The sequence below is a fragment of the Neovison vison genome, chromosome 12 (assembly GCF_020171115.1).
Source record: "Neovison vison isolate M4711 chromosome 12, ASM_NN_V1, whole genome shotgun sequence".
Lineage (NCBI taxonomy): Eukaryota > Metazoa > Chordata > Mammalia > Carnivora > Mustelidae > Neogale > Neogale vison.
In genome coordinates this window covers 20,461,160-20,477,328 of record NC_058102.1, presented here as the reverse complement: position 1 = coordinate 20,477,328, position 16,169 = coordinate 20,461,160, and the positions used below count along the sequence as shown (strand labels likewise).

General features: G+C 37.7%; 1 protein-coding gene across 3 annotated transcripts in view; it reads left to right on the top strand.

The window, feature by feature from the left end:
• ANO4 (anoctamin 4) overlaps window positions 1-16,169 on the top strand; it is a 380,838-nt gene that overhangs the window by 159,745 nt on the left and 204,924 nt on the right. For all 3 annotated transcript variants that reach the window (XM_044227349.1, XM_044227348.1, XM_044227346.1), the window contains 2 exons: window positions 4,266-4,402; window positions 7,441-7,599. In XM_044227349.1, the coding sequence (XP_044083284.1) occupies window positions 4,266-4,402; window positions 7,441-7,599 (296 nt within the window). The remainder of the gene's footprint in view (window positions 1-4,265; window positions 4,403-7,440; window positions 7,600-16,169) is intronic.

Here is a 16,169-nt window from a genome sequence, read left to right as displayed (position 1 = left end):
ACATTTGTGGCCTTTTGCCCCTAGAGGTGAATAATGGCTAATAATCCAAGTGATTTTCACTGAATAATTTAAATAATTACAAATATTTAGTCAGAAGATTCAGTGCTGTCAAGGTAAACTTGCCTTCCCATAAAGAATGTCAGAATTGCCCTGTCTTCTGACCCTCTGCCTCCTCTGCTCCGTCTCTATTCTGGGATAACATAGCAAGTCAGCCTACAGAAATCTCTTACCTATTCTGAGTTTGATGATTTACTCAGATTCTAGCAGGTTTTTGGTCTCCCAAAATTGCCTCCCAGGCAATCTGAGGTTCTTGACTCTTGTGTAGCTATTATATGTGAGTTTTTGCTACTTTGTTCCCTGGTCTTCTTAGGCTGAGTGCCTGCTTTTTGTGAAGGACAATTATTTGAGCCTCTCTCTTGCTTTCCACATGTGTGGTATCTATTGTGACTCACCTTCCCAGTTCTGTTCGCACAGCCCTTCCTGAGTTTATGCAGAGCAGGTCTGTTACTTGGGCTGGTGGAATCCATTAAAAGTAACATTGTTTGAATGTAGAGTATCTTTGTGACATCCTTGCCATGGATAAAAAGGCCCCACTGTCTCCTTGGCTGGATGGTGAGCTCTGTGAGGACAGGGGCGATGGTTGTCGTGTCTAGTACTTGACCTAACCCAGCACAGTGCCCGACCAAGATAGGTAGCTAAGTACTTGCTGAATAACTAAAGTAACTTGCTGAATAAACAGATTTTTAAAAATTGATTAACTCTGGAAGTTGGAGGTTGTTTTTCTCCTTAAAGAAATGATGTAAGTTTGCTTCAAAGGATATTATACTTTGTTTCTAAAACTTAGCTTGTACAGCTGATCCGTCAGTAAGAATGGTGGATTATTGATAACGGACAGGTGTTTCTTCTGTCTGTATAGCTGTCTACTTGTTCTACAGTCTTCTTACTGACCATGTGTTCAGCTGAGAATTTTGACAGATCAGCATTTTTAATCCCTGTTAAAACTCTTGGGAGGCTGGCAGGTGATAATGAGGTCTTAATATAACTTAATTCTCTAATAATTCTCTAAAATTCAGATTGTATGACATACTGATTTCCCTTGAGCTCTCAGGTAGCATTAGCCGTATCACAACTTCTTCAGCAATAATGATGGGCAGAAGTGGGGAAAACAGACTTCTCTTCCTTTTTCCAAGTGATCTGGTCCCTTTAGAATCAAAGAGTTGCACCTTTAATAGAGCATAATTTTTCAGTGTCGACATTATTGATATTTTGGACTAGATATCTCTTGTAGGGGGCTTTTCTGACATTGTAGCATGGTTAGCAGTACCCCTGGCTTTCACCTGCTGGATGTTAGCACTACCCCCTCTTCTTAGCCATAATGATAAAAAATGTCTACACACAATGCCATATATCTTCAGGGTGACAACAGAATCCCAATTGGGAGCCCCAGAATATAGAGGGCTTTAAAGAACTGGTTGTACCAACACCAGAAGGTGATACCAGCAGAAGATCTTGTAGTTTTCTACATTAGCAAAAGCAAAGGGGCAATTCTCATGGATGGATGAATGCAAGAGTTTGTCCCCAAGGAGAGCCAGTCACTTGGACATGAATCTCATTGTCCTCTTTAGCTTCTTTATTTCACACCTTACCCCAGTCTACCCTTCATAACAACCATTCCAACTTGTAAATAAATGCCTGACCTGTCTTGTGCTGCTGAGACCCAAGTGCTGATGTAAGGTCCCAGAGTCTAAAATTGGTAAGCCAGCATTCCTTGCAGCTCTGCTGTGGGTCAGACTAACATTTATATGATCTCACTGAATCCTCCTTTCAGCTACCCTGAGAGAGAAGTTTCCCATACCTGCCTCACTAGTGAGGACATGGGAGCACAAGTTCACACAGCTGAGGGGTGGAATTTAGAATCGTAAGCAGATCTACTTTGTTGAAATATTTTTATGCTGTTGTTCAAATCTAATCAATATCTACTTGAAATTTAATCACTATGCACTTAAAATTTAATCAGCCTCTACTTGAAACTGTGGAGCTCCTGGCTCGTGAATAAGAATTGTGTTAGGAAAAATATATATACAATGTCCTAGAACCATAGGATATTGGAGAAAGGGGTACTCTCAGACATCATTAGATGTGTCCACCTTGAGATCATTGTTCTGTCATTAAATATGTGTTGAGGGCTATGCCAGGACCTCTGTACACCAATCAGGACAGAAGAGGTCCCTTATGGAACTTCTATTCTAACAGAGTAAATATCCATCACACAGTAAACAAATGAATAAACATTTGAATGACCATTTGAATAAACAAATGAATAAACAATATATTTACATGAGTGGGCCCAGTCACAATATATTTACATATAATATAATATAAGTGCTGTGAAGAAATGAGCAGTGAGAGGGGTTGGAGAGTAAGTGGAGGAGAGGGACTTTCCTTATGTAGGCCTGTCAGAGAAGTTGTCTTTCCTCTTGACATCTCCCACAACACTGGACAGACTGTGCTCCTTCAAAACTGTACCTTTCCTTGAGTTCCTGGCCCATCAGAGGTGCTCCTAAATCCCAGTTGTAGGAAAAGACCATGATTTTTTTTTTCTTTGGATCTACAGAGTCTAAAAACCTGTAACAAGTGTATTGGTTTACTCTTACTGCTGCCACAAATTGTCACAAACTTAGTGACTTAACACAAATTTACTTTTCACTGTTTTGAAGGTCAGAAATCATCATGTTCCTCCTCAGGTATCGGGGAGAATCTGCTTTCTTGCCTTTCTCTACTTTCTAGGGCACCTGCATTCCTTGACTCATGGTTCTATCCTCCATTTCCAAAGCTGACATCATAGCATTTTCCAATCTGTCTCTCTGATTCTGACCCTCTTGCCTCACTTATAATTATACTGGGCCCACTCATGTAATCCAAGCTAATTTCCCATTTTAAGATCCTTGAATTAAGCACATCTAGAGTTCATTTTACCATAGAAGGTGACATATTCATGTGTTCCAGGATCTAGATCACCTTTGAGGGGCATGATTCTACCTGCCACAGTAAGCAGTAAGTGTTAATTTTATTGCCATGCCGATTTTATTTTACAGAGGAAAAACTTAGATGTTAAATGAATTGCTTTAGAACCTGGTCACACCAACTAAGTAGATGATCTCTATTCCCACTGTATCCAAACTATGTTCTTTTCTTTATAGCACTTGATGCAATTTATAATTCTTTGAATATTTGTTTTGTTTACCAGTTACCACAAAGGCAGGAAGACATGTCACTTTTGTTTATCAGGGTATGGCTATCACTCAACTCTGTGCACAAGATAATGTGCACCTCTCTAAAATTTTTCTGAATGAAAGGATGAATACTCTTGTATGTGATAGATAAATAGTACATATTGCCTACAGATTATTCTGCACAGAGGCTTGTGGTGGGTTAAAAATCCTTAGCAATTTCTAAAGCATCAAAGGAAAAGGTGAACTTCAATGTTGGTCTGCCATTCGAGTTGCTAAGGAAGGGTCCTGTACCTGGTACTGTATGTCTTCAGCCACTAGTGCTGAACTTTCATGTCTGGTCCACTTCAAGGTATTATGTATTTGAATGGTAAAGCCTTTATTTGGAAGTCTGATATATAGTTCTTTATGTATTGGCATCAACAATCTCTTGGGAAAGCCCTTGAATGGGTACCTTCATGATTTCAATTCATGATTAGAGAAAGAGAAAATGCAGAAAACCTAACTACATGCTTTATTACTGTATAAAGTTTTCTTTATTAGACCTTGGGAAGGAACAAAGGAATAAAATTACAGATCTTACTGAACCTTGACAGTTGGCACATAATATGGGTTCACTTAGCAAGTTGTAAGGCACTTTCATGAAAAATAAAATGAGATAAAGTAAAAGAGGTTAGGTCCAACACAGAGAATGAGTTCTTAGAAGTAATAAGTGAAAGTACTTGATGCTAAACAAGTAGGTGAAGGAAAACTAAACAAACATAACCCCTCCTCTTGTCATGGAAGGCAAGCTATATTTATATTATGGAGGTACTTCACTTTGCTTCACATTTTCCTTGCCTTAACAAGATACTGTTTGATCAACATGTTTTACATCTGACATTATTTTCTCAAACAAAATAATATACCTATCATTCAAGGTGTTATTGAAACAATGAAAAAATATGAAGCCAAAGGGAGTGTCTTCCATTTTGGTATTGATTTTAAGATCCCAAGTTCTTAACCCCACTTCTAATGAATTTATTTTGGTTTTAGTGGCCAAGGATGTCAATATTCTTTTTGATGAATTAGAAGCTGTCAACAGTCCTTGCAAAGATGACGATTCTCTGCTTCACCCTGGAAACCTGACCAGTACTTCAGATGATGCTAGTAGATTGGAAGCAGGGGGAGAGGTAAGTGTATGATTTCTTAAAAATACAATATTTCATCCAGGTAGAAGCCTGTGAAGCATATTCCAGTGGATTGTGTAAAGTCATCATCTCGTTGAACTGTGGGTTTCCAGAAAACAAGGGACAAGTCTTATAGTCTTTTGATTTCCTCCATAGGTCTAGCAGATTTTAGGGATCCTGAATCTACCTATGCTTAAAACAGACTTTCACTAAGTGATATATTTCCCTTCTTATACCTAGAGACATTTCATTTATATAAAGGGAGACACTTAAAATCACTTGTCATTTTGTGATAATCTACATTCTGAGTGTCACTATTAGAAAGAAAGATTTACAAGCATGGACTTCCTTGTATAAATCTCCCAGCACATAGAACAGTGATTAAAAATGGACCAACTTTCAGTAGAATATGTTGTCCAAAGCTGCCCCCAGTTTCTGTTCGCCTCTGTAATCTGGAAACATTGCAATTGTAAATAGATCTATCTGTTCATATGTCATTTTGGAAGAAGAGTCTTTTGTTAGGGGCATTCACTATTGCTTAGATTTTGTCTCAGTGGAGTTTAATACCTTCTTTGTATATGCATTAGGTATAGGTAATAGGAACCAAAATCAGTCATTTATGCATATTCCTACTGTTATTATTTGAGAGGCAGTTAACCATTGACAGGATAACACCTTTGAACAGAAAAAATTGTTTACTTCTACCAAGCTTCCCGGACTTCTTTCTACCAACACCATATGCTACTATTCATGTATTAAAACAAAAACAAAAACAAAAAACCTCATTCCTTTCCATCTCTTCACCTAGTTACCTTGAGTGCCATGATGTGACATAAAGGAGGACTCTCAAAAGGGACCTTGAAGAGCACCTAGTCTTATCTCCTTAACTTACAGAAAAGGAAACAGTCTCAAGAGAGTTAAGGCTTTGGTAACCCAGCTCCTGATGCTGTGGCTGAAACCTTATTTTTGCAGACAGATACTGTTGTGCTAAGTCTACAGAGTAGTTCCCTTTTCTGGTAAATAATTGTGAAGAAAGTGTTTATTTGGATAGACCTCTGAGTACCTCTTAAAGCAAAAGTAAAATCATCATCATCATCATCATCATCATCATCATCATCATCAGTGAGGACTGGTCATCCATTGAGAGTGTCTGCACCAAGACATGGGATGTGACATTTCCATTGCTCCTAGCTGACACTTTCCCTTTTGATGAGACAGCAGGCATTGCACTTGTGCAAGAAGGTACATTCTAGCAATGACCTTGGAGGCCTGGCATGTTTGCCTCCCATATACCACTATTTGAAAACTGATGTAAACTGGGCCTAAAGAAAAGACAGTCAACCCCCATGCCCCCATTTCCACTTTCTAGGTTCATAGACATGTTTTCGAAATCTATCAGCCTGAGAAACTGGGCTAAAGCCTAATTGTCCTGTACTTGATGCCTCTTTCAGTGTTGCACATGATTATAACAAGCCTAGGGAGCCTGGAAGAAAATTACAACTACTGTTTTGTTCTTTAATTTTTTATGTGTGATGACTACTAAATAATATTTGTAACTTACATGTAAGTTTTGAAAATAACAATTGAATTACCATCCAAAGGATGAACTAAGTATTTTTCAAATTATGATGGCAACCTAGTTTTGGGTTACTAACTCCCAATTATTTTTAGTGGAATGGAAAATTAATATTAGCATGTATGCAAATAGAAAGGATAAGTTCTTGTGAACTTTTGTCTCAGATACTTGGTATATTTATATATGCACACAGATATCACAGAATAAGCTTTTTTTTAAAATTGTAAGCAAAATTTCTGAGGAATGTAGGACTAGAATAATCCTAAGACCACCAAAGCAACTTTAATCCCATCCCTCTACCATATTCCTGAATCACTGCTTTTTTTATTCTCTTGCCCTAAAAATAGTTTTACTATGTACATATATAGCCTTAACAGCTTCTTTCTAGATTCATTTTATTTTGTGCTTTATTAAAAATCATGTAGCATGAAGTCTTCTGTGATTTTTTTTCTGTCAATATTGTTTTAAGATATATGCTTGCTATTAGATGTAACTGTAGGTCATTCATTCTTTTTTAATTTTTTTCAGTGTTCCAAAATTCATTATTTATGCATCACCCCCAGTGCTCCATGCAATACGTGCCCTCCATAATACCGCCCACCAGGCCCACCCAGCCCCCTACACCCTCCCCTCCAAAACCCTCAGTTTGTTTCTCAGAGTCCACAGTCTCTCATGGTTTGTCACACGCTATGATTCCCCCCCGCCACTCACTTCTCCTCTCCATCTCCCAATGTCTTCATTTTTATTGTTGTATAATATTCCACCATATGACTGTCCTATAATTTTTTTACCTCTTTGCCTGTCCATAGACATTTGAGTTGATTCACATTTTTTATTTTCTATTCTTATGAACAGTGTTGCTATAGATAGTCATATACATGTCTCCTAGTTGCTTTTTTTTTTTTTTTAAGATTTTATTTATTTATTTGACAGGCAGAGATCACAAGTAGGCAGAGAGGCAGGCAGAGAGGGAGGAGGAAGCAGGCTCCCCGCTGAGCAGAGAGCCCGGCCCTAATCCCAGGACTCTAGGATCATGAACTGAGCCAAAGGCAAAGGCTTTAACCCACTGACCCACCCATGCACCCCTCCTAGTTGCTTTAATAAGGGTTTTTCTTGTTACGGGTTGTATGTTATGTAAATGTTCAATTTTACAAGATAATGCCAGTGTGTTTTCCAGAATAAGTATATCAGTTTTCACTCTCACTTTTAGAATATGATCATTTTCAGTTGTTCCACATCCTTGCCAACATTTGGTATTATTGTTAGGTGTCTTAAGTTTTGTCTATTTCACTCAGCTCTTTTTCCAATTTTTATTTTCTCTTTCCTGCTGTTTACATTTTTCATTATAAAGATGTGATCTTGGTAAAACATAGTGAAAAATTCACATTTACTTATAATTCTTTAATATTACTTCAGGCCCATTTTTATGAATGTCTTAAATTGATTTCTTCCTCTCTGTGTGCAGACAGTGCCAGAAAAACACAAATCGAATGGACTTTACTTCAGAGATGGAAAGTGTCGAATTGACTATATTCTTGTGTACAGAAAATCCAACCCACAGACCGAAAAGAGAGAAGTATTTGAAAGAAATATTAGAGCAGAAGGATTACAAATGGAGAAAGAGGTAATCTTTCTTGGATGAGAATCTCGTCTTGGATGAGAAGAAACACAAATGTATCTATTCATATTGAGAGGCAATTTATGTTATGTTTGTTATGTTAATTGAACATTTCATTTGGTTGGAGTTCACCAGTCTACAGTGTTTGGGGATGTTCCAATAGTTAATTTTTTGAAGCACAGTTTGACTTTGAGAGCATTTTAATGCCAAAAGATTCTATGAAAATCAAAATACTCTATTTTGATTAAATGAATTATTTCAAAGTGTTATGATTTACTTGAGTTCCTATGCCCATTTTCTCTGTCTTTGGGAAGGGAGGGTTCTATTACATGGATTTAAGAAAACTTTGGATAAAGCACAATCATCCTACTCTGGAGCCTCTTTTGACATTTCAGGAAACATAATGAGCATGGGCATCACGTATCAGGAGAGACTGTCTCGCTGAATTGGCCAAAAACAGCTGGACTTTAGAAAATGATTCCATTTTAAGAGACATTCAGGTGTCTACCAAGTTCCATAACTCAAGATTTAACCTTACCAGTGCTTTAGTAAAACACTCCTCTTTCCTTCTCTGTATTGGTATTTTTAAGAGAAAAATTACTAAGGTCCAGCCACACCTCTGACCCACAATGAGATTATTGTGTACCCCAAAATACTGCACATTTATAGAACTTGGCCCTGTTAGCTAGATTATATAACTCTTCTTAGATTTTCCTTAAACAAGTTGCAAAGCTTCTGGAGCTTTTCATAGTCAATGAGAAGAACATATTGGCAGTTAAAAATGTTTGCTTCTGATTCTGCTCCTCAAGGCTGAGGGGATACATTTTGAAATCAGACATCTACATTCTTCTTTGTATGGTACACATGGGTTGCGTGCTGGTCTTAGGGAACTTTAGGTATGTGGGATTTTTCCAGATCTGTTTGACCTTAACTCTTGAGCTTTTATGAAACAGAGTAGTATTTTTCTGGAACATCTCCAAAAAGAGAACTAGAAAAATGGCAAGGTTGCCAGGGTGGCTCCATTGGTTGAGCATCTGACTCTTGCTTTGAGCTCAAGTTGTGATCTCAGGGTCCTGAGATTGAGCCTCATGTCTGGCTCCTCACTTGCTTCAGAGTCTGTTTCTCTCCCTTTATCTATCTCTCCCTCTGCCCCTCATCCTGAGAGCATGCCTTCTCTCATTCTTTCTTTTTTGACTTCTCTCTCAAATAAATAAATATTTTTTTAAAAAATGGCAAGATGACAGTGGCCCTAAGAGGTTCTCCTCAGGAAAGTGAATCTGGGTTTCTCCAAAGACTATCTCAGTTGGAGGCTTTTTTGGAGCAACACACAGGGTTAAATATGTTGTTTCCACTTTTGGGGGGCTTCAAGAAATCTTTGTTCTACTCATAGAACATATGTTTGATAAATCTTGCTCTTTAAGTGCTTATTGAGACAACTGTATACTCTTTTCTTAACATGGTAGTGCATTAATATTTTTATTTTTTATAAGATTTTATTTATTTATTTGACAGAAGGAGAGCACAAGCAAGCAGAGGAGCAGGCAGAGGGAGAGGGAGAAGCAGGGTTTCTGCATTGGGCTTGATCCCAGGACCCTGGGATCATGAACTGAGACCAAAACAGACACTTAACTGACTGAGCCACCCAGGCACCCCTTTATTTTTATCCTTGGAAATCATTCCTTCATCTTTTTGTTTGTTTGTTTGTTTGTTTGTTTTTTCTTTTATTTATTTATTTTTTATTTATTTTCAGCATAACAGTATTCATTATTTTTTTCACCACATCCAGTGCTCCATGCAATCCGTGCCCTCTATAATAACCCCGCCACTTCAACCCCTCAGATTGCTTTTCAGAGTCCATAGTCTCTCATGATTCACCTCCCCTTCCAATTTCCCCCAACTTCCTTCTCCTCTCTAACTCCCCATGTCCTCCATGCTATTTGTTATGCTCCACAAATAAGTGAAACCATATGATAATTGACTCTCTCTGCTTAACTTATTTCACTCAGCATAATCTCTTCCAGTCCCATCCATGTTGCTTCAAAAATTGGGTATTCATCCTTTCTGATGGAGGCATAATACTCCATACTGTATATGGACCACATTTTCCTTATCCATTCATCCGTTGAAGGGCATCTTGGTTCTTTCCACAATTTGGCAACCGTGGCCATTGCTGCTATAAACATTGGGGTAGAGATGGCCCTTCTTTTCATGACATCTGTATCTTTGGGGTACATTCCTTCATCTTTTACTCTTTTTCTTTATTCGGAATTTTTATATAAAGAAATGTGAATTGCCGTCTGATCCTAAATAATGAAAGTCCTTCTTCTGATCCATTCTGACTCTGTCAGACAGTCTTAATTCCCATTAAAACTAGGCAGCTTTGTTCAGTTACTGAGAGATTTCTATTTTAAGCTTCATAGCTATGTACTTCATTCCTGGGGTTTCTTCTGCCTAGATCAATTTAATGCCATTTTATGACTTATTAGTTAAAACTCAAAAAGCTCAATACTTTTCTGAATAATACCCAATACTACAGAGATTGAAAATTTTCTGTGTCTCCTAAAATATCTTCTGTGCTACAGTATTCATCTACTGGAATTAACGCAGGTAGCAGAGAATTGTTCTGCCTTTTGATACCCAGTTGTGCTGACCATGGTGTGCTGGATGATTGCTCTATGATTTTGGTTGCATACAAGATAATTTTATTTGGTTGTAATTTTTAAAAATTTTAATAGCTAAGTATTTGTTTACTGTATACTAGAAAAAAAATAACAATTAGAAAAATGGTCATGTCACTATATGGAAAACTTCATAAAAACTTATCTAAGCATTTCTTCTTCCTTTTCCCTCCAAAACTACTTCTCCAGATGGCAACTTTCCTATATCTCCTTTTCCCCCACAATCCTCCATCCACTACCAACAGCTAGGTTTTTCCTTTTTCTGGAACCTTTGTTCTGAACAAACTTTCCCACTCCCCGGCTCCAGTCTTTTAGACACATGGCACAACTGGCTCTAATTCAGCTCTGAGCTCTGCTTTGTGTTCTCACGGCCACAGCAGGCTCAGCAAGAAGAGTCTTTACAGGTTCTTCTCTGCCTGAGAGGTAGCAGGAAATTATAGATAAATTAATTTTTCCCTGTCACAAATAATTAAATAAAATATCCCTTAGTTGAACAATAAACTTGCATCTACTTAGTGTTATTAGATTTAGAAGCCTTCAAAAGCACTCTTACTTGGGGCGCCTGGGTGGCTCAGTGGGTTGAAACCTCGCCTTCGGCTTGGGTCATGGTCTCGGGGTCCTGGGATCGAGCCCCGCGTCAGGCTCTCTGCTCGACGGTGAGCCTGCTTCCCCCTCTCTCTGCCTACTTGTGATCTCTCTCTCTCTCTCTGTCAAATAAATAAAATCTTAAAAAAAAAAGAGCACTCTTACTTAAATCAAGTGTTTTATAAAGAGCTACAGCCAAGAGACAATAATACTCATAGCTATTTCAGCTTCTGGAAGTTACTTCACTCTTTCACCCAGAAAACAAAGAACTTAGCTCAAGGTGGAAAAGAAAAAAAAAAACCTGTAAAGCTTACTATGAATCCATTTACATCTGAAATGATTAACACTACATACATTTTATGATTAGTGGTTTTTCTTCATTAGCTGTGTGTCATGATGCCCAACAATTACAGAAAACATGTCTCATAAACTTAGAGGGTTTTGCCTTCAAATGATAAAGACAGGCTCTGTAGTTAAACATTTCGACACTAAGAGAATCGTTATCTCTTTTAACACTAAATTTCAAGAAAGAACTAGGAGAATCTTTAATTCATGATAAAAGTGAAGACATAGTCAAATTTAATTTCCCCTAAAAAACTTTGCCACTGTCTGATTAGTCAGCAGCTCAGTGCTTACTTTTGGCACCCTGGGTCTTTAATATTCTGTAGCTCATCTTTCATATTTGACCAGAGAAAGCAGTCCACAGCAAAATTCCCAAATAAAGTATCATTAAGTCCAAATCATCTGCTTTTTTAGTGTGTATTTAAGGAAATCCCCCCTTTAAAGGTAAACTCATATTTACTTACTCACATTTTCCATTTCACATTTTTTTCATTTAAAATTTTATATCCATCATTGGCCATTAGTATTTGAAATGATTTTGAAATGATTATCATCAATAAGTTTATCTTTTCCTTCATATAAATTATCAAATTGTGGATGATTTTTGAATTTCTTGGAATGTGTGAGTAGTAGTTATATTAATGAAGTGCTCTTTCTCTTTAGACTGATGCAGAACTTGGGGGAAAACCTCTATCATTGGTCATTACAAAATAACTATAATTAGATAAATCATACCATTTTGATGATACTTAATTCATTCAATAAACACATACACTTTCTCTTTGCCAGGCACTGCTTCAAGTACGAAGAACTTAGCAGTAAATAAAACAGACAAAAACCCTTTTTCTGTTGGAACTTAAGCACAAAATAAAAAAGTAAATATATATATAAAATATCAATAAACATCATGTGGGAAAAAGTAAAGCAGAAAGTGTTGGATGGGATTTGTAGTTTTGTAGAAGTTGCTAAGGGTAAGCCTCTCTTTCATAAAAAGAGAATAGTAAGTTCAAAGGCACTAAGGCAGAAGTTTTCCTGGCATGTACATGGAACAGTAAGGAGGCCAATATGACTGCACTAAACAAGGTGCAGAATAGTAATAAATTACTCCAGAGAGACAATGGAAGACATATGACATCAGGCCTTAGTGGTCACTGGGAAAATTTAGCTGTTTTGAGTAACAAGAGCATCCCTGAACAGTTTTGAGCAGAGGCATGACAAGATTTGTTTTCTATTTTATTAGGGTCACTCTGGTTGCCTGGTGATTTTAGGCTATGGAAAGGGGAGTCATGGCAAGGGCAGAAGGAGGGAGATCAGTTAGGAGATGTGTTGCATGGATCCTGGAAGGAAGGATGGTGGCTTGGTCAAGCACACGACAGAGATGTTGGGAAGAGTAGAAAGTAGACCTTATGGGAATTTCAGGTATGTTGGGTGAGCGATGTGAGAGAGAGGGGCCACAGGCTGTTTATCTGTTACATGCTATTTAAGGAATTGGAAGAAAGGAACTATCATTTATAGAGATGCAGAGAACCTATAGAGATGCAGAGAAGAGTGGATCGTCTTGTAGACAGATTAAGCTTGATCTGTTCCAGTGGTAGAGATGTTGACTAGGACAGAAGAGCCTGGAATATGGAGAGCTCTGACTGGGAGATACACACTGGAATGAGCTCACTGAAGGAATGACTACAAATGGAAGAGAGATTGAACTGTGGGACACACCTGTGTTGTAAATTTGGAAGATAGAAGAGTCAGCAGAAAGCCAGAAGGGAACTCAGAGGGTGTGGAGCCTGGAGGAGAGTGTTTCAGGGGGGAGCAATTGTGTCATATGCTGCAGAGAGGGCTGGTAAGATCAGGACCAAAGTCAGAAATTGAATATAGCAACATGGAAGAGTTTGGTGAGCTGGGCAAGGGAAGTTTCTGTGGGGAGGTGGAAGCAAAAGCATGACCAAGGTATATTCAAGAGAGAATGGGAGGAGAAAACTTGGAGAGAGAAGTTATAAATAGCTCTTTCAGAAGAGAGAAATGGGGTGAAAACTGGAGTAAGAAGGTGGGTCAAGAAAGAGTTCTTTCTATTTAAGATGGGAGAAATAACTGCATGTTTTCATGCTAATAAAAATTACTTACTTTCCAAAATTAACATTGTAGGAGAGTGAAGGAAGAATTTACAGTGCAGTGCCCTTGGAGCAATAAGAAAAGAATGACCACAAGTTCTGCCCATTGCAGGGATCCACTTGCTTTCATCTGTGCCCAGAAATGCAATCTTCCCTCTCATGATAAGGGTATCTTGACCATGTTCCTTGCTAAGACCAACTCTTAGCTTTGGGTTCAAGATCCTATCCACTCAGTCCTATTCAACAGCATTGCCCCTAAATGTCATTAATTATAGTAAGCTTTAAAAACACAACAAAAAATGCAAAATAATGCATTCTGTCAATTTTTTTTCCAGTTTTCACTTATTTCTAGAAGGATCGAGAACCTAACTGCAATAATCACATACACAACACTTAAGGTTAGGCACCTTGGATATTTTCCTTTGAGATTATAACAAAAGCAGTATTAAAATTTTAACTCTTTAATTTATTAAGCACCTACTATTATCATCCCCATTTTATAGATGAGACAATTGAGGCAAGGCAATAATTTGCCTCAGGGGATGAGGCCAACAAGAAATAAAGCTAGGATTAAAACCTGAGCATACTTGCTCTTCATTTTTTATATATAGTGTTTATTTCTGGTATTTGAAGATGGATCTCAGAGTTGAGGAGATTAGGAGAAAGGCTGAGGGGACAGGTGGACTTAGGAAAAGGAACCAGGAAAGCTGGGATTCATAATGAAGTTGGGTGCTGTTTAGATTGTGCACTTTGGCTGCCATTAGCCATGGACTTGAATCTTGTTACAACCATTTACAAGCTGCATCATCCTGAGTGGCTAACCAAGCTTTTCTGGATCTCAGTTTCCATATATTTAATAAGGAGGATGATATTGCTTACTATGAATTGTGTGATGATTAAATGAGACCGTATAGGCAAATACATAGTACATTACAAATCTTTGGTTTTTTAAAATATTATTTTACATTTTACTTTGCTTTGGTTTTACCTTCTATTTATGACAACTAATATTGATTTTCCTATATGACTGTGTTGTAAAAGTTTTTTTATAATTATTTAAAAAGCGAGTCCATTTAAGGAAATATAGGAAATTAAAATATTGTAAATAACATGTGCGCTTTCGGCCAAAATTGAGAAGTTGGCACAAGCATGATTCCATTTTGTTACTTGCCTAGTGGTTGTGGTGGAAGAACCTAAAGCCTCTTGGTTTTCACACCTTTGTATAATTTCCTCCCCTTGAATGCAGGCAGGATTTGTGACTTGCTGTTAACCAATAGACTATAGCAAATGTAGTAGAAATTCACTTCTGTGATTATGTTATGGTATTTATGACCCCATCTCAATCAACTGACATTAGAAAGACTCTTGTTTGTTGATTTTAACGAAGTAAACTACCAGGTTGTAAGACAGTCTGTGAAGGGGGCCAGGTACAAAGAAAGATGGGATGGCCTCTAGGAATCAAGAGTTGCTCCCAGTTGACAGCCAGCAAGAGAACAGGGACCTCAGCCCTAAAAACATGAGTTCTGCCAACAACTGGGGGAATTTGAAAGGAGATCTTTCCTCACTTGAGCCTCTAATGTATCTGTAGCCCTAACCATGAGTTGTATTGGAACCTGGTGAGATTCCAGAGCAGAGAAGCCAGCTATGCCGTGCCAGGGTTTTGACCTACAGAAATTCTGACATCCCCAATGTATGTTGTAAGCCTGTAAATTCATGATGTGATCTGCTATACAATCATAGGTAGCCAATAGAGGGATTAAAAGTCTGGGTCTAGACATTCTCAGTGCTTGTTTTTATTTTCCAACATTAAAAGCTGTGTGCTCCTGGGGAAGTTAGGTCAACTACATAATGAAACTAATGAGATACACTTCATGGTTATTATGACAGTTAAATGAGATAATTCATATCAAGTGTTTAGCTCTATACCTGTCATATTTTAAGCATTTAATAAATATTTATTATTATATCATTATAGTTATAATAGCTGAATAAAGTATATTAATACTTTAAAAATAGTTTTTCAAGGCAAACTTTAGAAAATTTTTCTTACAGTTTATAAGTCCCTTAAAATATAACTATTAGGAATAGTAACATCAACTGACCATTTGTTGCTAATGTATATACATTAATGAGCTTAATGGTTATCTGTAATGCTCTTGGAAAAACTCAATACGTTAGGCAACAAGTTTAGCATTCTCAAGGTTCAGGTATTTATCTCCTTCCAGAGGATTTAGTTTTGGATTCATCAGGGAATGAAGTTATAGATCAATCCAGAGCTTTAAAAAACAAACACCTAGGGGTGCCTGGGTGGCTCAGTGGTTTAAGCCTCTGTCTTCAGCTCGGGTCATGATCTCAGGGTCCTGGGATCGAGCCCCATGTTGGGCTCTCTACTCAGCGGGGAACCTGCTTCCCCCTACTCTCTCTCTGCCTGCCTCTCTGCCTACTTGTGATCTCTCTCTATCAAATAAATAATCTATAAAAAAATCATTAAAAAAAATTAAAAACACCTAAACCTAAATATTTTTCGCCCATCCTAATCTTGCTTTACTCTCTTCAAGGGAAAATTTCACAAAGATTTCCCCACTTAAAACTAATTTCACCCAGAAGTTCTTGCCTACAGAGGCTTCCTGCCCATACCACATTTTCTCTTTTTAATCCCTGTTTATGTTCTACAATCACATCCAGCTAGTTGCTGTAAATGCTCTCTCAGGATCCAGAGCTCTGAGATATGAGGAGAAGAGAAACAGGGGCTCCTTCCTTCCTTCATAGTTAAAACTATGATGATGAGTGTCAGGACAAATTGAACTATCCAAATTCCTGTCCTCTAGTGCTTTCTGGCCTTAAAAGAGAGATTTACTTTACT